Below are 24,398 nucleotides of genomic sequence, written 5' to 3' on the forward strand. Positions count from 1 at the left end.
GGAAGCGGTGCGCTAGCATAGCTAGCAAGCCACTCTCTTCTGTCACCACCTCTCCTTGGGATGGAGAAGAAAACTATTGCCTCTATCTCATCGCACACACATAATCACCATTTGATCCGGGAGGTCCAAAGTCCTCTTCGAATCAGGTTACCTTGCTGCCTAGTGCTACAGCAAATCTCTCTATACCCAAAACTGAGATCTCCTCCCTCAAATAGAGGCCACACCAGTCGGCTAGGGGGTGCTCTTTATGTATATAATTCGAGGTGAGATAGTAACCTACATATGAAAAACTCCTTTGCTTAGAGTCGAGAAGGATAATTAGTTGGACTACAATCCAAAATTGCATCTACAAACACAGCAGTTAGAAGAATCATTGATAGTATCCAGACACTCCTGATTGCAAGGCCATGTGGGGTTGTTTGATATGTTTAAGGAACCTGGCTAGAGCCGTTAGAGCCAGTGTTGGGCCTGTTTTAAGTCCCAACAAATACATAAAATCTATAGCTTATTCACACAAAATAAATGCCCGAAGCAGCTTTACACAATAATGCATAGCATCCAAACTTAGACAACTGCCAAGGGTCAAATCTACCCATGCAAACCCGATCCTCTAAACTTAACTTTCACCCAATAATAATTTAATTGAATTGCAAAAATACATATCTAGATCCAAACTTTGGCCATTCCCAACTCGAAATTTAAATTCCTAACCTCTTTGAATCTAAAGTATTAAAAGTTTCCACAAATCACTTAAATCACTAACCCCCATGACACACCGAATCATTTCCAAAGGGAAATTAAATACCTCTCACCGAGATCAAACTCAAGTATCCCACTGATATGTCTCCACGATAACTTCTACCAATGTCCCCTGTTGCCCAAGCTAGGATTGTCTACCACCACGACATATATTTAACTTAATCTCTCACATTTATATCTCACATGTGCACAACCTTAGTGATGTCACAACTTATGTATCCAAAGAGCATAATGTTAAAACTTCACATCCTCGTGACAGTTACTATCATGAGGACATGTATTTTTGAGACCTCACTTAACATGTGGATTAATTTTTAATCACATGGTTAAGTAAATGTTGCACATGTGAGGTGCAACTGAGATTAGAGTAAATTTACGAGGCCGAGACCCAAGGAAATCACAAGATATCAAAGGCAAAAGTTGTTATAAGTTTGCCGCACAGACACTTGGTGGTATCTGGTGCCAATTGTTGGCCTAGGTCATTCATTTGGCCATAAGTGTCAGTTGGTGACACTAGAGATGTGGCGTTTAATGGTACCTAACGCCGATCTAATGGTCAAAGATGGCATAGAGACACTCGGGAATGGAAGTTACCTAGCCAATTTAATTATTAGCCAGTCATATTATTTTTCTAGATATTGAAATAATTATTAGATTAATTTTCAATAATTAAAGGTTGAAAATCAATATTTAATTATGGATAATGCTAGGAAAACCATTTGGGAAAGCTACCACTTGTCAAAAATGCCCATGCATGAATGAAAAACGTCTTTAGAGGCTGAAGAGAGACTTTTTAAGTGTATTCAGCCCGCAAGAGAGAGGGAGGAGATGCTACTGGTCTAATTTGCAATCATTGGAGGACCTTTTGAGGTAGCCACGGGCAGGAGAAGGCCAATCAACAGCATCTACAAGCTGTTGAGACAAGGCAGTAGTTGCATTTGACTGATTTTCAATCATTCTTCGCGACAAAACTCTGAATTTTCTCTCTCTACAACTTTCTCTCTGATCTCCCAACCATTTCACAACCTTGATCCAAAGATCTCAACATTTGGACCCTTGGAGGTTGAGAAATTGCAAGTTTATTTGCTGTAAACCCTAATTTATAGCAAAAATTAGGATTTAGCAACAGCCTCAGAAAGCGTGCCAAAAATTGAAAGCTCCAAGACTCGGATATTTCAGGGCTAAAGATGAATTTCAACTAAATTCAAATGAAGGACTAGCCAGCCATTGAATTTGGGGCATTTTCCATCTCCATCAAAGCGGGTGGAGGCCAATTAAGTGCCCGAATCAAGGGGCAAATCAAATTGAAGACTTGCTAGTCACTTTGGACAACAAGGGGAGTTTGGATTGAAAAGGGGATCGAGAGAATCCCATTGTAAATCAACATTTTCTTCAATAAAGCTAAAGAAATGCTGAAAGGGGCACCAATTTTGGGACCAATCGGGTATGCATTGTCCAAGATCAATACGTAAATTTGTATTTTCAGACTTGCATTTATTGTTTGTTGCTATAATTAGGTTGTAATTAAGGATTTACCATCCATCCATGTAAGGAAGGCTGGTTACAGTTACCATAGTTTGAGAGCAACAATTGAGAACTTCAATCCAAGATATATCATCTTTGTCCACTTGGTGAAGGACCAATGATATGCAAATAACATTAACTAGAGATGTTACAATAAGACTCTACTCCAACACAAGTTGCCCTTGAGATGGATTTTTTAGGTGGTAATCACATTGCTCAAATGAAATGTAATGCTCATTGGAATATATGTGTGGACTTTGTATCACCTACAAGCATATAGATGCTTGATGACTTTTCAAAGTGTGTGCTTAGCCCTATTCGATAAAATAACCAAGATTTGATTATGCCAACCATAGAGGAGTATCAACAAGCGAACCAAGTGTCTGCTTTCACGTTGGAATACTCTAATACATAGTTCCAAGCATCTATTTAGGTGCAAACCTCAATGACATGCAAACTTGGTTCACCAATTGAGTTGTTTGCGATTGGTGGTAAGGCTTCTTTGCAAGTTTATGTCACAAGGATCCAATTCTTGCTCACACAAAATATGCTATTTGCTAGGATATAGATGTAGAGTATGCATCTCTTGCAAGTATAAGTGGTTGATGTTCTTTCAAAGGGTGTGCAAAATGCTACACTCAAGTGGGGAGGATGGCTGTAATTTGGTTGTGCCACCCGTGTAGAAATACCACTAGAAGCCCAATCATGGAGAAGTGTCAACAAGAGATCCTAAGTACATGCCTTCGATGTGGAACTCTATAGTATATAGTTGCAAGCATTTATTCGAGGCAACTCTCAAGGGGATACAACAATGGTTCACCAATTAGGCCATTTTCAATTGGTAATTCGAAGGCTTCTTTACTATAGATAGAAACACGTGTTTTAGTATGTACTTATTTGTGATCCATAAGTTGGTTTGGCATGGGTCATGTTTGGCTTTTTAAAAAATGGTGATTGTTGCATCTATGCTCATAGTTGCATTGACAAGATTACTCCACCATGGAACTCAAAAAGGTTTGCACTACAATTTCACATTGTAGAATCATTCTTTCAAAGGTCATTTTAACTCTTCAGCTTTGAGACAAAAGTCACAAATTTCTAGTTTGTAAACGCAAAGCATTAAGGTTTTTAAATATTTAAAATGTAACCAACCTTTTGTACATCAACTATTATCAAGATATATTGGCTCATTGATTCAAATTAATTTTATGCTCATCGTAGTTGCCAAGGCTTTTAGAAACGGGAGATATAAAAGAGATTTCCAAGGTTTCATGAGTTTCCTAGAATATAAGAAACGGGTTTCTTTCGAGATGAAATTTATGGAAATTTTATATATGCATTAAAAATACTTCAAGCCACATGGACCAAATAAAGCATATTTTGAACATGATTCAACATTGTACTAAATCTAAGTGAACGATCAATAGACCAACAATTTATATAACATACACATTACACAAAGCAACCACAATTAATCATAAGATAGTGACTAGTCTAAGATAAGCAAAGCCTTAAATAGCCCAATCATCTTAGTCCCATAGCTAATGAAGTGCTGAAAAAATAATCTACCTTTAGTGTTGTGACCTCAAAGGATTAATTCAACCGTTTCTAACATTTCAAAAACAAACTAGCATTTTTCATATTTCCTACAATTAGGAACTAGGAAACCCACTTATCGGTAACTATCTTACTCATAGACCTTAAAGGTGATTTATACATTATTTGAGTATTTCAAAACACAATTACATGTTCGATGAGATGCCAAAGAGAAATCAAAAGCTAGTCGGGTAATCACATTGACCACAAAGCCTAGACAACAAAGACTTACTTACAAAGGTGGTCATATTGATAAGAAGCCTACATAATGAGTGGTTTCAAAATATAAAACCAAATGCTCATGATCAAAGACGCAAACTCTAAACCGGTGAACCAATATAATTAGCATCTAGAATAGAATATGAGTGATTTGAAAAGTGATAAGCTTTCCTACACCTATCATTCTCGACAAATATTTATCATTTGTAATATTCACTTTTCACTTTTGAGCATCCAAGTCCTACACCTATGTATTAGATGTCTTTTTTTCATTTCCAACAAGCTCCAACACTGAAATTTCAGCCATATTCTTTGTGTATTCCTATCTATTACTCATCCAAGAAGCACTTTCTACTCTACTTGATAAAATCCAAGCACTAAATAAGAAAATCAGCTTGCAACCCGAAGTATGCAAAATTAAGGTTTCAAGTCTCTAATTTTCAAAATTGCAACAAATTACTCCATTGTATATGGCTCAAGTGCTTGGTGCCCATGGTTTGTTCCAATAAAATCCTATAAAGGGCTACTCCATTTGATCAAATCCAAGCACTAAAGAAGAAAATCAGCTTACTATCCGAAATATGCAAAATTAGAGTTTCAAAATCGTAATTTTTAGAATTGCAGCAAATGATCCCATTGTATATGGCTCAAGTACTTAGTGCTCCTGGCTTGTTCAATAAAATCCTATTTTCCTCTCAATGCAATGTCCTCTCTTTTTCTCGATTTGTGCGTGTCATCCTTGCGCAGGGGCCATGCTAATCTTCTCTGTATCGTTCCAATTTTATCAGATGTCTCCGAAGAGACTGCAATGTCCTCTCTCTCTCTCTCTCTCTCTCTCTCTCTCTCTCTCTCTCTCATTTCATGGTAATAATTATTCAAGTTCTCTCTCTCTCTCTCTCTCTCTCTCTCTCTCTCTCTCTCTCTCTCTCTCTCTCTCTCTCTCTCTCTCTCTCTCTCTCTCATTTCATGGTAATAATTATTCAAGTTGGATTTTAATTGTTTTTCCATGAGTGATTGGCTTTTATATCGACTTATGGCACACATAATTATCATCTCTCCTAATCCACTGTTTGGGAGTGAATATCATCAATAGTCACAGCACAATTGAAAAATAATAATAATACATATCTAGAAAAGTGTATTATAATAGGCCACGAATTAGTGATCACACATTATAGTAGACCTATACAGTGGGTTAGAAGAAAGATAGTACAAACTTCCACATGTATGCTTCAATAGGGGTCCCTGTGACCAAAATTGAAGCATATCAAGGTTTAAAACTTATATACAAAAAAAATTAATGTTTGAAGTGTCGACTAGATTTGCTAGAATTGACACTTACAATGAACATGGCATGACCATGAAAAGTTTGTATATGGTGCATCTATAGACTAGAAGTTTTAGAATACACATATCTTTGTATAGAATGCTCATATGAAAATTCTAGCACTATTTTATAATGTACTTGAAAGTAGCTTTCACTCATTATCCTTATTGGGAGGGCCCCTAAATTTTTAAGAATCCCTACATTTTAGGAGCCTCAAATTGGCCTAAAAATTATTATCCTAAAAACTAGGGATGGCATTCTAAAAATAGTAGATCTATGTTCTAAGAGTGCTTACCAAGTTTGGTTATTTTTATTTCTTAATAGTTACCTAGTCCAAAAATGAAGGCCATAAAGAAGAGAAGTATCTTCAATCTTGACACTTGTCACGCAAGCTTCCAAGTGTCCCACTTCATAACATGGCTGATCCAAATCCATGCAAGGCGGAGTTTTGCTGAGGCTTCTCTTCATGATCCCCATATCTGACACTCCTCTTCATCAATTTCATTTGCTCTCTAATCTCTAGCTCATTCCAATCCTCTGGGTATCCACAATCTGAGCAATGTACTATTTATTCTTGAACGCTACAACCTCCAGCTGTGACATAGTTTCTTTAGATTCCATGATTTCCTCCTTGGCTGCATGAATTTTCACTTTAACTGCTTGAAATAGGTCAAGCTTGTACAGTGATGGGCAGGAGACCTACCGCCCATACAGCCCCCCACTGTGATGCTGCTCACTTATGGTGCACACTGTGCCAAATGATTCAACACAGGTGCCACTTTGGCAGACACTGCTGCATTGACAAGCTGAGGGACTGTCATTTGCCACCTGGTGGCATTTTGCTCTGCCTTCTCTGCAGTTACACACATTGCTATACTAGCTGCCTACCAACCTTTTCTGGGATTGTGCAGGAGAGAGGGAGATAGAGATGAAAGTCAATGCTTCCAATTAATGCGACATGGCTATGTGTTTCCGAACTAAGATACACATCTGAAGGATTAATGCACAAACCAAAGCCCCAATGAACCTGCTGTTGACACCTAACTAAGGAACATGTTAAGAGTTGATTTCAACTTGTGCTCTTAGAAAGAAGTCCAGGTCAGCAGACTTCAGTCTGTAGAAATATAGCTGTGCAGGGAAGGAGAAAAACATAACTTAAGACAGAGATCAACCTTAATGGGGTACTTTGTTTCTCCTTGTTCATTCACTGTTTTTACAGCTTGAACTGCATCAACCACCTGTCCAATCACCCAAAATTTTCATGTTGCAAAATTGATCAGAGAAGGCAAAGGGGCATGCCAATGAAGCAAAAGGAAACATATTGTTCTATTTACCAGTTTGGAGAAAAAATCACTGTCTGTTCCTATAATTTTTGAAGACATTGCAGTCTTTGCACAATTGATAAGAGGCTCCTTTCCAAGCTTGTCAACCTAAAAAATCAATAACTTTAGAAAGTTGACATATTTACTTTTCACTTTACTAAAAACTGTGAAGTGTGGTTACCTTGATTGATAGCTTTTCTTCAATATATTTACAAGCCTCACGCATTGAAAGCTGTAATACACAAAAAACCGGCAAAGTTTCCTCTCCTTAGTTTTCAGACATAATACAATGAAGTGGCAAAACTGAAAGGGAAACTTGTAGATAATAGCACTGTATATCTTCTTCAAAGCTCATAATTAAGTTTTAACCAAATTTCACTTTATGATTTTTTAGGCCTGTAGTAATCTCTCTCTCTCTCTCTCTCTCTCTCTCTCTCTCTCTCTCTCTCTCTCTCTCTCTTTTTTTTCGTAAAAGGTAATTGTATTAATTACGAAAAGTACAAGATTACTGGATTACAAGATACATGACGACAATCTAAGTCGTCATGTGAAGAGATTCTAAGAACTACAAGTTACAACGTCATGGCAAAGATGCAGCGGAAATTGCCCTATGCCAGGGACGTAAGTCCTCCCTAGAGAGCAAATCAGAATGCCGGAGAAGATCCAACTGCCAATACAAGAGGCCCTTAAGCCTCGCAATATGCCGCTGAATATCATAGGCGGAGTCAAAAAGAAAAGCATTCCTAATGGTCCAGTTATGCCAGCAGCCCCAATATCGAAGAAAATGATACACGAGCTTCATATGTGGCTGTGCAGGCGCAGGGTATTTGGGCTGCCCGAAAACCCAATCAAAGGGGCGCAGGATGAAGCCAACCACTCCTTGCCAAACAGCCGACAAAAAGAACCAGACTTTCTTTGCGATGGGGCAAGAAATAAATCGGTGGCGAGCGGATTCCACAGCAGTGGTGCAAAAGAAACAGTGGCCATTGGAAATTCGTCGCTTGGAGAGAGCCGAAGCAAGCGGAAGACCACCAATCATCATTCTCCAAAGAAAAACTTTACATTTGAAGGGTGTCTTGTTCAACCAGCCCGCCATCACAGTTTCCCTCCACCATGACCGGGATTTACATAATCCCCATAAAGCATTCACTTTGGTGACGAGCCATTGATGATCTTTAATCAGAATATGATACACTTGGTTAACAGAAGCTTTGCTTAAAGTCAGCCGGCCTTGTAGGTCCCAATCATGCCAGGGATGATCCGAAGCAAGGGTAGGAAAGGGTTGTCTGCTCTGGAGCACCCTCAAAAGCTGTTCCCATAAAGGCTTGTATCCACGAGGGATCCTAAAAAGCCTCCTGGCTGTACGAAAAGATATAAGCACATTGCGACTGGCAAGGGTGGCATCCGCCACTGAAGACAAACCCAAACGGGCCATCCGGTTGAATTGTGGTCTGAGGTCCTGTTTACCTTCCCAAGCAAGTAAACGCGAGACTGCCAGCAACTCCAATTGAAAAGAGTTAGTAGCTAAGCGATCCTCCGCTGGGTGCCACTGAGCCTTCTGGAGGACGTGTTTCCAGGAACACACCAAATGAGTAAGCAATGACGAAGAAGAACTGGAGAACCGCGAATCAGCATTAAGAACATGCCACCAAGAACTCCGGATCTGGATATTGCCATGTTGAAGCCCCTGGCCCTCAAGGAAATAACGGGCTATATCAACCCATGGATGATGATCCGAGCACATGGCGCGGAAAAGCGACCAACGGAGTGCCTGCATGTGAGTGTGGGCATCTAAAATAGCTCCGCCACCCATGCGTTTGGGGGTGCACGCATTCTCTCTCTCTCTCTCTCTCTCTCTCTCTCTAAATTTGTGCATGTCATCCTTGCACAAGAACCATGCTAATCGTCTCTGTATTGTTCCAATTTCTCTGTGTAAAAGGTTATTGTATTAATTATGGAAAAACTACAAGATCACATGGTTACTAGATATAGGATGGCTCTAAGTCATCATGTGTAAAATCTGAGACATCACTGTGAAGGTATAAAGGAAGCAGAGTGACTAAAGGAGGGCAGAAGAAATTGCAGTGTGCCAAACAGGCAGATCCTATCTAGGGAGAATATTTGCTAACTCGATCAAGTCGAGCTGCCAATGAAGAAGCCCTTTCAAGCGGGCTATATGACTCTGCACGCCCGATGAAGCATCAAAGATGAATGCATTCCTCATGGCCCATATATGCCAACAACCCCAAAAGCGTAAGAAAGGAAAGAGCACTTTCATATCAGCCTACACGGGGTCCACAAAAACCTCTCTCTCTCTCTCTCTCTCTCTCTCTCTCTCTCTCTCTCTCTCTCTCTCTCTCTCTCTCACACATAATCGACAAAATTTCACTTTATGATTATAGTAGGCCTAAGGCAATCACAGCAGCATGCCGACCACAGATAGAGGGGTACCAAACACAAATGCTACACCAAAGAGAGATAGGGCGAACCACCAACGACACGAGTAATGCATGACAAAGCTGAGGGATCAGTCCAAATGCTACCCCTGTACTATTTCATCAGGGGTGTATGACATACTCTACCCACCGAACTTGACTTGGTGGAACTAGATATCCAAGTATCACTCAGTCACACAACTACACACGTACGGCTTCATCCTCCTGATGTATCCCTATATGAGCATTAGTTTGTCTTGTACATCACCTTAGTTCTTTTCATAGTATATCATTGATCATCTTTTGGCAGATCACACTTTGATGCCTAGTGACAATCAACATTGGCCAATTTCGGCCTCTCTCTCTCTCTCTCTCTCTCTCTCTCTCTCTCTCTCTCTCTCTCCCCGTGATTGCTGAATTGTCCACATTTATACCTCTTGACCCCGCATTTTCAGCTTATCAAACTTCATTTGTGAAACAACTGCCTTCGCTTGGACCCCTACTGCAGTCGCCTATCTCTCTCACAAACCATCAACTTTGTGAATGCGACTCCATGCCATCAACTATTTGATTTGACCTCATTGACTACCATTTACTGATAATCTGATCTTACTTGCTTAAGAGAGTGTTTGTGTTTGTCTCGGTGGTGGTGCATAGCCACTACATCTCTCTTTATGTACACTTTTTCTTGAACTACCTGCTTAACTTTTGAGCCTTTGATTGTTGCATTTACTAACCATTAGTACCCCAAGTACTCTCTCATACCCTTTTACTTCAATTCTCTTTTCATTTCATCATCAATAGCTCCTCTATGCACAAACATTAATTACAAGCTAAAACACCCTAACTAACTAACTTGGAGTGTGATTACAAAAGCTTCGTTTGTGCAAAAGTGACTACGATACCTTGTTTCAAGATGGACTCCTTGTCCTCAACAACCATCTCAATTGGGATACAAATGATACCAAAGCATATTCGACACCTCCCTAATGTAACTTGAAGGGAGTCCTACCAACAATCACCCCCTGTGAGACATCTTTCAAGGTGTAGGCAAAGCTCTAACTCATGACAAGGCTCCATCAACCATGCGGGCTGTCACACTCTATGGTCAACTTTAGACGATTTGATTCGAGCCTATCAACACCATTCAATCAATCATTCTTGGAGTGACTACCTAAAGCTCATTTGGTGGGGATTGTGCTATACAAGCTGCCTCCCGGTGTAGTGAATGCCTTACAAGCTTCAGCATATTACCCCTATGTTACTGGTGCATGAGTCTGCACTCAAGTTACAAGTAAGGTTGCCATCTCATTCTAGTAACATCCATGATCGAGCACTAGCTACTTCAAAGAGGGGTGACAAGACGAAGAAAAATAAGAGGCAATGTTATTATTGGGGCAATAAGGGGTATCTCTGCAAGGACTACAAGCTAGTAACTTTGTAGAAGGAGGAGAAGGGCAAGAACTCTTCATGCACTTCATCATCCTCAAATTTAGACAGATTGAAAATCAATCTTCTAGCCCTAGGGTCACTGTCATCCCTCACAATTCATTGGGCTCTAGAGAGGGAGTGGGAGAGGGTAGTGGAGGTTGGTGATGCAAGCCTCATCCATGTTCAAGTGCACCCTACCCTAAATGCAGCTTCCTACATGCACCAACGAAGTCTAGCGCTTCAAATCCTAGAGCTGGTTTGCCTTTCAAGTTCATGATGGGAGGTTTTGATAGAGAGCAATGTTTGCTTCTAGTCTCTTCTCACATTAGGGAACCCCTTTGGCAATTTGGCCAAAGGCAAAGAATCCATCGTCGTGAAGTGCTTTCCATGGAGCTTATTCATGACAAGCATAGAAATTCAACCACTACTACTCTCTATGGTCGAGGATTGGTGTCTTTCCAAGGCACATTGGTGGTGGCTTCATCACCCATTACTGGGGTATCCCTAGTCCTAGCTAGTGGTCGTTGTTGTATGTGGGACTTGAGAGACGACAATTATGAGAAACCAAAACTTGTCTCTAATTGAGCATATTTTTCTTGATTTTTTTGACTCATTGAAAAAGCCCCAAAAGGTATACTACACTGTAGACAATTATACAATAATCTAGACAAATCTTCTACAGCCAGCATGTTCTATAGAAGAGACTCTATGTACATACCACTCTTTATCCCTTTGTGCCACGGTAGCCACCATCTTCTTCTACCCTTATTCATGCCATCCGAGGATGTTGTTGCTAGCCACCTATATCAACATCGTGGCTGTTGTCAACTTGTTTGCAAATACTCTCCTTACTACCACCAACTACTGAGTGTTTTCTCCATGCATGTCTTTACAAGCAATTCTCTTCTCCATCCCTCTTCCTATCCATGCATCCAAAACCCATCACCATGTCACACCATATGTGATAAAGTATCTCTGGCTAGAGATATGAGACTAGTTAACAAGTTGGTAAAGTTTAAGAACAATACGATAAGAGATACTAGAGCAAGATTCTAAACCGATGTGATCCATGATGTCTCATACTGGTCAAGATTGCATTTGGACAAAGGTGCAATGTGTAATTGCCCGATAGAAACAACTACTAAGTAGAACTATCTGCAACAAAATGTCCTATTCAAAAAGGATTGATAGCCGATAACTAAAAGAGGTACTACCAACATGCCAAAAATCTCAACCTAGGGTTGCCTCCGTATGTAGTACGGACTGATCTCTATGGTACGGTACAATACATATTCATACGATTTAGTACGAAAAAAATAGGCACTTTTTGGCCACTCTCCTTCACACCTACAAGTTTCTTTTTTTCTTTCTCCGTTCCTTTTTTTCCTTCTTTCTTTCTATTTCTCTCTCCCCAAGCCTCTCTCTCTCTCTCTCTCTCTCTCTCTCTCTCTCTCTCTCTCTCTCTCTCTCTCTCTCTCTCTCTCTCTCTCTCTCTCATATTTCTATGGTCATTCATGTATGATGTATCCACTCCCATCTATATAGTTGTAAGTTGTAGGTAGCCGTAGTGCATGTTGCGCATTGCTATTTAGACTTGAAACATCTATTCTATTACCTTTAGTCCAAAATAATCAAGTTAATTTTTTTTCCCATCAATATTGTACCGTACCTTATAAAATCTTCAGGTACCATTTAGTACCATATTTTATCATACCATACCATATCATACCTTTCGTACTTAACAACTATGTCTCAACCACTTCACCTCACAATGAGATAATCACAAGCATTACCGCTATTGCCCAAGTATAGCACTTACTAGCATGTGCCTTTTCACATAGAAACTAGTGCTTGTAGGCTTAGATGAATTCCAAATATACCGTAGTTGCTCATAAGTGTTGAGCTAAAACACGCTTTTCAGCTAATTAGCACTCTTAAACAGCCCAAAACACACCTAATTAATGAAAAACCCTAAAAAGGGGAGCAGTCCAAGAGAGTTTCAGTGGTCTCCCAAAAACCCTAATTTTTGGGGCACCCTTCTACATCTATAAATAGATAGGCTGCCCCCATTCAGCCTCATTCCGTCTATGCAGATTTCTCACTCTACGTGCAGATTTCAGCCATCCGTGTTTGCTCCTGCTGCTGGCGCCTTCATCCATGCTGACGTCAACTGCTGGCGACATCGTCATTTGCTGCGATCTGATCATCCAATCATCGCCAACCGCATCAAACATTGTTTCAGCCTGTGTTTGCACCTGTGCAGCCTAGGCGTCAGCTATTCATCATCCTGCGGCAATTTCAGATCTGTGTTTGCTGTCTGGGACAGCCGCCAGTCATCACTCACACTCCTGTTGTTTGTGTTTGCTGATCAGCATCAGCTGTCACTTGTGTTTACAGCATCTACCTCCTCAGACACTCCAACTGGTGGTCACAGACTCCGAATCTGTCTTGGGTGGACATCACACTCCGACATTGCTCTGCCCTTGAGCACACTATACACTCTTACATTCATTTACACCATTCACTTCAGAGTTGTGTTCTCTCTCTCCCTTCTTCTGTTTGTGTTTGAGTTTCTGTGTTTGGGTTTTGAGTTTTGTGTTTAGGGTTTGAGTTTTGCTCTCTGTGTCCACGTGTCTCTTTGTGTTTTTGTCGTGGTCATACACTCTGTGTGTCCTCAGTGCAAACCCTAGCAGTTTTCTTCACAATAAGGAGTAAATAGAAGATTGGTCTTAAAGACTATGTCAAAGACATACACAAATGATGAATAGATTGGAAGATCCAATGCAAATAGATGCATTGAAATGGCCATAGAATTCCCAATAAACAAATCTTCATAGTCAAATCTGGGTGCCTAGCACTCCCAAATATTTTCCAACGTGTTGGTACAAGTACTAAAAACGAGCAGTCATGCACCAGGCCCAAAATGCATATATTGAAGGAATAGGACCAAAGTTACAAAAATGTACAAGAATTAGACCCAAATTATTCAAGGGTTTCGGCAGATTAAACATCCCCCTAGGAATCAACCTATACATGAGACATGACACAATCTATACCAATGGCAAAGAACATAAGTGATATGGACATCAAACTCACATCCCAACCATACAACCAAATGGACTCACCCTGAAGCCAAGGAGTTAGCAATGTACCAAGTCATGACCATGTCCCAAGAGCCAGCGTCCCATACAACCAATCCACATCATCCTAGTGTGCAAACATGTTGGCCTACAAGTGGAGTCTAAGAGTGGTGATCACAAAATGATGTGCACAATACAACCTAGAGTCCTATAAATCAGACTCAACTGCCCTTACTCTAAAGTGTTCATAGTGCATTCGCACTAGGTCACTTTATTGACCACTATGACCAACGCTACTAATCTGGATGCCAAGGATGTGACATTTCTCCCCTTATGAATGATTGTTGTCCTCAACAATATCCTCATGAACAAAGAAAGTAACTCTTCAATGAGCTTGCCGACTACCAATTTTACCTTTGTCTAAGATCAATTCTTTCAGTATGGACTGACAAGATCATTATTCCTATAATCAAGAACCAATTTGAGTTCGAGTGGAATGTATCGAGCAATATCTTCAAGTCACGAGACTTCCTCGATCGAGACGATCAATTCACCTTGCCCAAGTTGTTCTTTCAAAAGATTCACATGTTCGGAGGTAAATCCAAGTAGTAAAACGCACTACTAATCTTCTTGGTAATCTAGAAAGGTCCACAACACGTTGAATGTAACTAACTTATAGCACTTGTTGATAGCTTTACTTTGGGACTTTAAGATAAACCCATATGCCCTCCTATAGCTCTCGAGAAGTATAGTTCTAGTTAACATAAAACATTGCTCATTCCTTGGTTGTTTTTAATGCTTTCCTTTGGAGTCATTAGCCTTTCTTGCATATCATGCAAGAAGTCAATTATGGATTGCAACTTGACTCCCTTGAGCTCAAGGGCACTCAATGGTTTACCTCATAACCATACGTCAAGATAAACAGGCTATGTCCAATAGTTGAATGCTTAGCATTGTTATAAGCAAACTCAATTTGCGAAAGATAATGCTCCTAAATCAGATTACCTATAGGAGACATGCACGCAACACATCCTCCACGGTTTAATTTGTCCTTTCAATATGTTTACACTCTCAACATTCTCCAAGGAAAACATGGAGAATCGAGTCTTCAACTTCTAGAAGATTGTTGCTAGAAATAGCCAACGACCTTAGTATCAAAAATACTAACTAATTCTTTGGACAAACCATAAAGTTTATATAGATGCTTGACAAAGAGACTAGCCAACTCGTGGCCTTTAATGCTCGTCTTTGTCACAAAGAATTGAGCCATCTCATTAATCACTCAACCACGACTCTAATTGTGTCATGACATTAATTCTTGTGAGACACTATAAGACCTTGAGTCTTATAAATGGAACTCGGCTTCTCTAACCCTGTAAGTCCCTAGAGCATTAGTACTGGGTCAATTCAATGACCACAAAGACCAATGTAACCACACATCCAATATAAAGAAAATGGCCCAATCACAAAAAATGGGCAACCTAAAACTTTATGAAGATTAAAAACTTTTTAAACAATATTAGATATTTGAAATTTGAAGAGAAAATCATTGAATATAGCAAATGTGACATGGATAGAATTGACACACTTACCATGAAGATTTAAGGCACCATGCAAAGAGAAATATGAAAGGTAAACAAATCCACAAACTATATTGTGCTTCAATTATAGATGAACACTGTGTATTAGCATAATATTGCCACATTGACAAATCCAACATAAATGAGGTGTCATGATCGAGCCAAAGCATCTTTAGTTCGCAAGTGGTTCGCAAGTGCAAAAGGAGTCAATTGAGTGATGCTTGACATACTATCATATAAGACTAGAAAAGAGTGCAAATCAAGTAGGATACACTAGCTCTTTTAATGGCCAAGGTACATCAAAATATCATGTCCACCTTGATTCTCCGCCTTTGCTTTATCAATCTACATTGCCTTGAAATTACTCAAAGTATTAACATCATTGAATTGCACGATGGGTCGTAATCTCAAGTGGCAACAACAAGAGAGAATCACAAGCTAATCAAAAGCAGTAGGGCAAGGAGCACCAAGAGCATTATTATACTCTAATCAAGATTGAACAAACATAACATAAGGTGTAATTATTATTAAATAGAATGTAAAGAAGTAAATGCGAATGTAATTAAGCATGAACATATCCATCTTACAAGAACAAAAAAGCACAACAAAGCACATTTTGAAAGCTTGATATAAGCCTAATATAGATAGGTCATTTTATAGGAAAAAACCTTTACAAGTTTATACATGTGTTTTTACCACACATACACATGTCACATAGATAAATATCAAATTTCCTAAAGTGTCACATGTAAGAATATCCGCTTCAATATTTACAATGTTCCATTAAAATTATTCTTGCTTACAAAAGAAGAACTAATTTAGTTATTACTAGAAAATTTAACCATTTCGAAGTGATTTCCACACATACACACACACACACACATATATAAGATTCCTTCTACATTGTCTTTACCGAACAAAGTGGCCCTTCTTTATAAAAAAGAGAGATGCCAAAAGGCTACAACTCCTCAAAGGAGAACATCAAGGAGGGTAAAAGGCGATACTTAGTGCCCCTAGCTTACTATTCTAACAAGTAGCTACCTCATATGGAGAATTCTAACAAAGTATCCCTTCTTTATAAAAAAGAGAGATGCCAAAAGGCTATGACTCCGACTATGACTCCTCAAAGGAGAACATCAAGAAGGGCAAAAGGCAATACTTAGTGCCCCTAGCGTACTATTCTAACAAGTAGCTACCTCATATGGAGAATTCTAAGATTGATGAATGGCATTCTTTTTTTGGTTATTTGAATAAGAGCAAAAGGATTCTATGAAAAACTTTTTTACATGTGTAAATGTGTATGCATCCATTATGCAGCTTAAAGCTATCTCCATAAAGAGCTCAAGATTTGAATCTCATTGGAGACATTGATACCTCTTACTCCTAGACTTGAACTACTCAATCTATCAATATGGAACCTTCACTCTAGCACAGACCTTATCTTTTGACAAATGAAAGGGGAAAATTAAACTAAAGGTTACTAGGGTTAAGCCATATGGCATGCAACAAAGCCAAGAACAAAAAAGTGACATGATGCAAGATTAGACCTCACATATGCATAGCATACTTTCCTTTCTCAAAAGAGCTCAATCAAGTCACAAGCGTAAGCTAAAAGTTTAAAATGTACATATGTTTTCATAGAGGTCTCAAAATAAGATGCTTTTCTCATATTATAATTTGAAAGAGATTTCATTTATCCATATTGGGAAATCCAAATATTTTTAATGGGGATTGCTAAATTTTAGGGACCAAAAAGTGATAGAGAAAAGGCCTAAAAATGCCAATCCTAAAATGTAGGGATTGTATACTAAAAATTATAAGTTTGTGTCATGATAGGTATTACTTAATTTGATTGTTTCTTTACTTAACCCTTTTCAACCTAAGAAGGAAAGCACTAAAGAGCAAACGAGCATTGAAGAACTTGTCATTTTAGCTTCCAAGTGTCCCTCTGCTGCTTCGACTTCATGCCATGTCATTGAACACTTGCCTTTGCAGCACACCTTCCTTCTTTTATACTTGAGAATAGAAAAAGAGATACTCTCATTTTTCACTACATTCCTTTGGTGCAATCAAATCAATAGTAGCTAGAAGTCCACTAATCCTACTTCATGCCATGTGATGAACAGTTGCCTTTGCAGCACAGTTTCCTTCTTTTATACTAGAGAATAGAAAAAGAGCAGCTATCATTTTTCACTACAGTCCTTCGGTGCAATCAAATCAACAGTAGCTAGAAGTAGTCTGTAAAGAATTTGCCATTGTATACACAATCAGTTTAGTGACAAACAGGATAATGTAGGCTAATGTTTGATCTTTTCTATCAAATAACCCAACCCCTGTTGATGGATGAGGTAATTTTGGTTATAAAACTTGTCAAAAACAATGCCTCTAAGGCCAACTACAGCCTTGTGTAAAGAGAGTCAGTAGCAACTCGATCAGTTACCAAAATAAGGTTGTACACTAGCCAAGGGGATGAGTCTATGCACAAGCCCGGCAAATCACTGCAACAGGGATCTCCCACATACTACTGTGCATGCAACTGTGATCGGAACAGAAACTTACAGCATTATATATCATGTGCAAATCTTCTCTACCATTTCTCATCTATGTTGCAAGATCAGGCAGCATGTGATGTTTTTGAGAAATTGCATGTGTGTATTATTACCTCTACCTGCCTATTATTCTGCATCATTAATCCTCCAATTTTTTTAAAAAATACACATGCTCAGTACATGTATACAAAAGTAAATTGTATTATGCACCTTTGATTCTCTATCCAGGAATTACATGACTTCAAAGAGCATCAATTTATTGAAAAGAAAAAGAGCCATACTTACTCTGTATCCACTAATGATAGAGGTTGGATGAATCTTGTTCAGAACCAATACATTTGCTCTCTGAAAAAAATGATAATTTGATAGGTCAACCAACAAGGAGCAACTTAATAAATAACCAGATATGATCAAAGTGCAATTACAAAATTAAGTCACTAACCTTGAGAAGCTCTGCTGCAATGATGACAACTGACGTAGTGCCATCTCCAACCTCACGGTCTTGTAGTTCAGCTAACTCAACAAGAACCTAGAAATGAAAACACCTGTTCAGAAAAACTTGGCACTAATTTTTCAATTCTCATGCATAAATATCAAAAGGCATATTACCTTTGCAGCCGGGTGTTCTACCTCCAACATCTTCAAAATAGTTGCTCCATCGTTTGTAACCGTCACATCACCAATGTCATCAACAAGCATCTGGTATACACAAAACCAAGCATAACAAAAGACCATTATGGTCCATCAAACTCAATTGTCTTACATTTCTAAGGCGTACTCTTCATGTATTAGACTAATGAATTTAAAAGAATAACCTGTCAATTTGAAGCATTAACCTCATTCACAATCAACTTTGAACCATACTCATCAAAACACTTCAAGTGGAACATTTGAGTAATACCAGAATAAGTACTATGTACAATAGGGTGAGAGAGAGAAAATTTGAAATACATAAAAGCACTTGTAGGTATTCTGAATTATTACAATTCAGATATTTGGAAAATGGATACATAAAAAGGCATTTTTGTGCAATGCCCACTCCTAATCAAGCTGAAATACTCGATTAGTGACTGCAAAACTGGTAAATAATTCACACTAGCTCCCCTAAGGAAAAAAAACTTAGAAAGTTCACCTAATGAATATGAAGCCTCATCGATTCTCATCTAAGGAATGATGAGGTTGTTTGTTTTGGGAGTTGTCTAAATGTATTCTAGCTAAGGTTTGCATTTGCCTGATTTAGGTGCTAACTTCAGCCCTTTTTTGCTTTGCAGTTGAGTTCTAGTTTCTGACATTTTAGCCTTGCATCTGACCTTTGGCAAGAAGGCTATGGGATTTGGAATGCTAACAAAGAACGGACCGAGATAGTGCCTTGGTAAACAAATCTGCCACATTATCCTCCATCTTACAATACTCCACATCGGTCGCGTCTAACTAGCCTTCCTTCTCGGATAGAGTGGTAAATAACCTCATAAAGCACTAATCACAGCAAGCATAAAATCCACATAAACTGAAAATGCAAATGTTACCACTTAATCTTGGACAATAGACGACCTATTGGCCCCAAAATTGGTGCCACTTGTAGTATTTCTTTATCTTGAATTGAAATCTGGATGGAAAACAATGAGATTCCCTAAATCTCCTTCGCTCTCCAATTGCCTCTTAGTATCCAATTTGCCCCTTGGTTTGCTCAAGGATTGGCCTTCAATTGTGCTCCTCGGGTGACAAATTTAGGCCCAAATATTAAATGGCTGAATGGTCACTTGAAACTTTTGAAATTGCCCCAATTTCAATGACCGAAATTCAAGTAACTAAGCCTTTCAATTTTTGAGCACACTTCTTGAGGCAGCTGTCAAACCTAATTTCTGCTGTACACTAGGGTTTACAATAGAGTTTAGTCAAAATCTCCACCTCCAATGGCTCATCTTGCTGGAAATAGCTAAGGGAGGATGAGAGAGAATATTGAGGAGAGAGAAAATTCAAACTTCCATTGCAAGAAAATGAAAGAAATCAATTGTTACTCCGTCTAGACAACCTCAATGTGCTTCGTGCAAACATGAAATATTGGGTTCTTTGATAGAGCTCATGCACTCCGGTTATCCATGTGCAACTGGGTGGGTCATGTCTATGAAAAGCCAATCTCTACCAACAACCAACTACCTTCTGTGTAGAACAACAAAGAGCTCAATACTTTGCCTTAGTAGAAGATAATCCCACGATAGTCTACTTCTTACTGCTCTATGAGATAGCTCTCGAGTCTCAATCCAAGTGAAAGCAAAACCTGTATTGGAGTGTCTAGACTACACATCTCCTACCCAATCTGCGTCCCTCCATCTAGCAAGACTAGCACCCTCTCCATACATGATCCCATAGGATCTCGTCCCTGTAAATAGCGCAACTCACGCAAAGCGGCTCTCCAATGAGCTTGAGTAGGAGTCTTCATGAAAGAAGACAATGATACCACCGCAAAGGACCAAGTGTGGAAAAGCCAAATCAAGGAGCAAGCAAGGCACCTATACCGTGTGGCATCGAGACAAGGATCTCTGGTAGTAACCAACTTGGACTCTAGGTCCGTGGGGCAAGAAATAGACCAATATTCAGCCATACCAAACTTCAAGAGAAGCTCAAAAATGTACTTGTACTGGAGATGAAAACGCCCTATATCAACTAATAGATCTCAATCTCAAGACCAAGGAAGAAGTGAAGTATACCAAGATATGTCATGCCAAACTCCTGTCACAAAAACTGTCTAATCCAATCCACCTACTATGAGTAATTCCCTGTGATAATCTAGTCATCCACATATAAGATGTCTAAAACACATTTGTTGCCTACAACAATGTAGTAAAGTTTTGGATCATAGTCTAATTGATGGAAGAGACTCTATAGAAAGAACCGATAAATCTCCTACTATCAAGCCCTAAGAGCTTGCTTCAAGCAATAGAGGGGCTTTCACAACCTGTAGACATGATCCTCCTTTCCCTACACAAGAAAGTCAAGAGACCAATCAACATAAATCTCCTCCTCCAAAATGCCATTCAAGAGGGTAAACTTCATATGCATCTAGTAAACAGGCCATCAATGATGAGCTGGAAGAGCCAAGATAGCCCAAATATGAAACATATGGGTTGTTGATGCAAATATCTTACTCTCTGAGCAAAACCCACTCACAACAATCACCATCCGCTTCCTTGGCCATGGAACCAATTGATAGAATCGAGCTCTTCCTACATAACACAACACCATATATCCTATGCAAGAGCCTCATCAATAGTGGTAGGCTCACGATCCTATGAAATCCGTGACATAAGAGCATAGTTCACACATAGTGAACTACCCTGTCTAGCCTACATCCTAATTGATCTATGTGGGCTTCCCAATGTCGAGAGAGAGTAAGTCACTCCCAACTCTTGCATAAGCTACTAATATGACCATGGAACAATAATGGACTGATCTTGTTGTGATGAAGACTTAGAGACCTCCAATACATGTAATGCACCTATTTGGGATAAGGACTCCCCCTCATTGGGTAACGGGACATCCCTCTCACTAAAAGAAAAGAGCCCTCTCTCTAAGGGCTCAATACCCCTCGTAGAAACTTGAGGGGATGGGAAAGGAGTGGAAATATTTGACAAAGAAGCTACCAAGGACAGAAGGGAAGCGTATGGTTTTTTTTTGGGTGTTGGGGAAAAGAAAGGTGGGTGCGGGGGGGTGTTCATAGTCAAAACAATAGTGCCAAAAGGTAACCTCGAAGGGTAGGGAGGAGCTAATAGTGGGGAGGGGTTGATGACGAAAAACCACCTATAGAAGCATCACCATCAATGGGATTATCCAAAGCAACAATCTCATCAAAGATCACATCCCTACTCATCTCTACCTTTCTCTTAGTCAAGTCATAGAGCATATCCCATAAGCAACTAGGGCATAAAGTGTGGAGGGGAAAAATCTAGAAGTCCCTTCATGATCTTCTTTCGAGAAGATCATCAAAAGGAGTCAAAGTTCATGTACCCATAATGGGCATGCCAAAGTAGCCCAAGCTTGTGGGAAGACCACACAACAAGGACAATGAGCTTAAAAAGCCCACCCTCCTATGTACATGTCCAAAGAAGAACATCTATGGAAAAACCGCAAGGGTTACAACATCTTGGGTAAAAACTATTCAAGTAACTAGCTATGCCAAACCATGAACAAAAAGAAGGTTAAAACCCAAATCTAGTACATAAAGAACATTAGCTAAAAAATCCTCACAATTTGGTAAAAGGGAAATAATCTCCAATCCTTAAACCGAGATGAAAGAGTTGTCACCAACGGTGACAAAACTCCCTCTATTACACATGTCTCGAAGCCAATCCTAAGATTCTATCAATAAGTTATATGTGAAGAGATTCCATCCACAAGCCATGACCTCTCCTCAATGAAAGCAACCTCAATAGATAAACAAAGATAGACTATGTAGTGGCTAAGGTAGCCTTCAAATCTTTGGAACCTTCCTTTAGCTTCAAATGGGGATATTTTTGCCAATAGGTCTCCTCCAAACAAGTGCTTTTCCCACAATGTGGGCACTTCAACTTGGACTTCTTTTCATTCTTCTACTCATCCTTGTTATCATTCTACTTCTTGTTATTGGCCTCTTTGTTTCCCCCTCCTGTGCCTATTGAAAAGCATTTGTGGAGCCAAATCCACTGGCTCCAATCTCGTTGAGTCTCTCATCATGCTCCAAGACAAGCAGAGCTAGATCTTTCCCAAAGAAATGTGTCACGAACCTTGGAAGTAAGCAAGCTAATATAGAAAACATCATACTTTGCACATGGCAACTAGATAAGGAGAATCATTGCTATATCCTCCAATGAGATAATCTAACCAAGGGACGCAAGCTCATCCCACATATCCTCCAACTTAATGATGCGATCCTTCATAGAATAAGTATCATCAATAGAGAGCATCTTGAGTTTCTTCTCTAGAATATAGTATATACAAGGGGTAAAGATCTTTTGATGGTAGAGAGGAGAGCTTCATCCTTTGCAAAAGTCCCCCTTTAACAAGCTTTGTTTCTTTTGCATAGGCTCGTGTGATAATGTAAAGCAGCTATTATCAATCCATCAACATAACGGGCAGCCTATAATTCAACCACCTTTCCACTAACTTGTGTTTCCAAAACTATGATTGAAGCCTTAGCATGCTGAAACCAGCCTTCTGTAAACCAAAGACCAATAGATCTTAACTTGCAAGCACTTAATCTTAGAGACTGAAAGTCAACAATAGAAAAGAAAAAAACTAATTAGAAAGTCCTACTCACTAGATCTTCAATCTCAGCCTTCAATGTGCAAACCAAATACTTCTCAACCTATTTGTAGTACCGTAGAATATGTCTCCAACTACTCTCATCAACCAAGACATAGAACACCAAATCCCAACATATTTGCTTTATCCACTGATGAATCCACAAAAGCACAAGAAGACCATACCACCCAAACCCTAGATCTTGACAAATCTTATCACATTCCCCTCCTGATTGCCAAAAGCCCAAATTAGATAAGATCTTCACTAGCATGCACCAACTCTCCAAGCCTTTGAGTAGGAGATCACAATCTTGAACAGATCCTTCACAATAAGAACCCCTCCCACAAGATCTATCATTACATCTTTGTGAAATGCTACAATACATAGCAAGAATAACATAGGCCCATAGAAGTTCTCAAACCACCTCCAATACTACACAAGCAAGCCTATAACAATATCATCTAGCCTTTGATAACATCACCTGTTGAGCTAAAATATGCATTACTTGCTGATTAGCCTCTTAAACAGCCCCAAAACACACTAAAAATGCTCTTTTAGAGTAAAACCTAAAACAGGGAGCGGTCCAAGAGAGTTTAGTGGAAATCCTAATTTTTGGGGCACCCTTCCACATCTATAAATAGACAGGCTGCCCCCATTCAACCATCATTCTTGTTTGCAAGTTACACCAGCCCACACACCCTCTGCTGCTGTTCGCGCCCAGTTTCCAACCTGCAACCCGCCTCCATCTGTTGTCCAACCATCATCGACTGCAGCCACATTATCTTCAATCTGTCCATTGCTGTAGGCGATAGCTCTCAATTGCTGGTGACTGCTCCAGACTGTCCCAGATTACTGTTCAGCCTGCTGTCCATTTTCAGTATTGCAAGCCCTGACACTCTCAGACACTGTTTCCGCCTACTGTTTACAACAAACTGTGTACAGTTTCGAACCTCCGATCGATGGTACACTGCTGCGTTTACCAGTTTCCAACCTCCAAACTAGTGCGTTTTGGTGACCAACCTGCTGCCATTCACTATTCACCACTCCTACACTCCGATTGGTAGTCACAGACTTGGGATCCGTCTTCGGTGGACGTCACACTCCGACATTGCTCTGCCCTTGAGCACACTATACACTCTTACATTCATTTACAACATTCATTCACTTCAAAGTTGTGTTCTCTCTCTCCCTTCTTTTGTTTGTGGCTGAGTTTTTGTGTTTGAGTTTTGACTCTTGAGTTTTGCGTTTAGGGTTTTAGTTTTGAGTTTTGCATTTAGGGTTTGAGTTTTGCCCTCTACA

At 39.5% G+C, this 24,398-nt stretch overlaps 1 protein-coding gene and 2 non-coding genes across 3 annotated transcripts in view; all 3 read right to left on the reverse strand.

Annotated features, from left to right (window-relative positions):
• The window catches only part of TCP-1 (T-complex protein 1 alpha subunit), a 61,030-nt gene that overhangs the window by 32,508 nt on the left and 4,124 nt on the right, over positions 1-24,398 (reverse strand). Inside the window, exons 3-8 of the mRNA XM_087663156.1 lie at positions 18,432-18,521; positions 18,265-18,351; positions 18,108-18,167; positions 6,929-6,979; positions 6,760-6,855; positions 6,598-6,663 (exon numbers count right to left, since the gene is read on the reverse strand). Of these exons, the coding sequence (XP_087519282.1) occupies positions 6,598-6,663; positions 6,760-6,855; positions 6,929-6,979; positions 18,108-18,167; positions 18,265-18,351; positions 18,432-18,521 (450 nt within the window). The remainder of the gene's footprint in view (positions 1-6,597; positions 6,664-6,759; positions 6,856-6,928; positions 6,980-18,107; positions 18,168-18,264; positions 18,352-18,431; positions 18,522-24,398) is intronic.
• Positions 4,800-4,902, reverse strand: LOC148017332 (U6 spliceosomal RNA). The gene has a single exon (XR_015687987.1). It is a non-coding gene; the product is annotated as a U6 spliceosomal RNA (small nuclear RNA).
• Positions 8,593-8,697, reverse strand: LOC148017333 (U6 spliceosomal RNA). The gene has a single exon (XR_015687997.1). It is a non-coding gene; the product is annotated as a U6 spliceosomal RNA (small nuclear RNA).

The sequence above is a fragment of the Lygodium microphyllum genome, chromosome 22 (assembly GCF_053477565.2).
Source record: "Lygodium microphyllum isolate KBCC chromosome 22, Lygodium_microphyllum_v1.1.10, whole genome shotgun sequence".
NCBI classification, from domain to species: domain Eukaryota; kingdom Viridiplantae; phylum Streptophyta; class Polypodiopsida; order Schizaeales; family Lygodiaceae; genus Lygodium; species Lygodium microphyllum.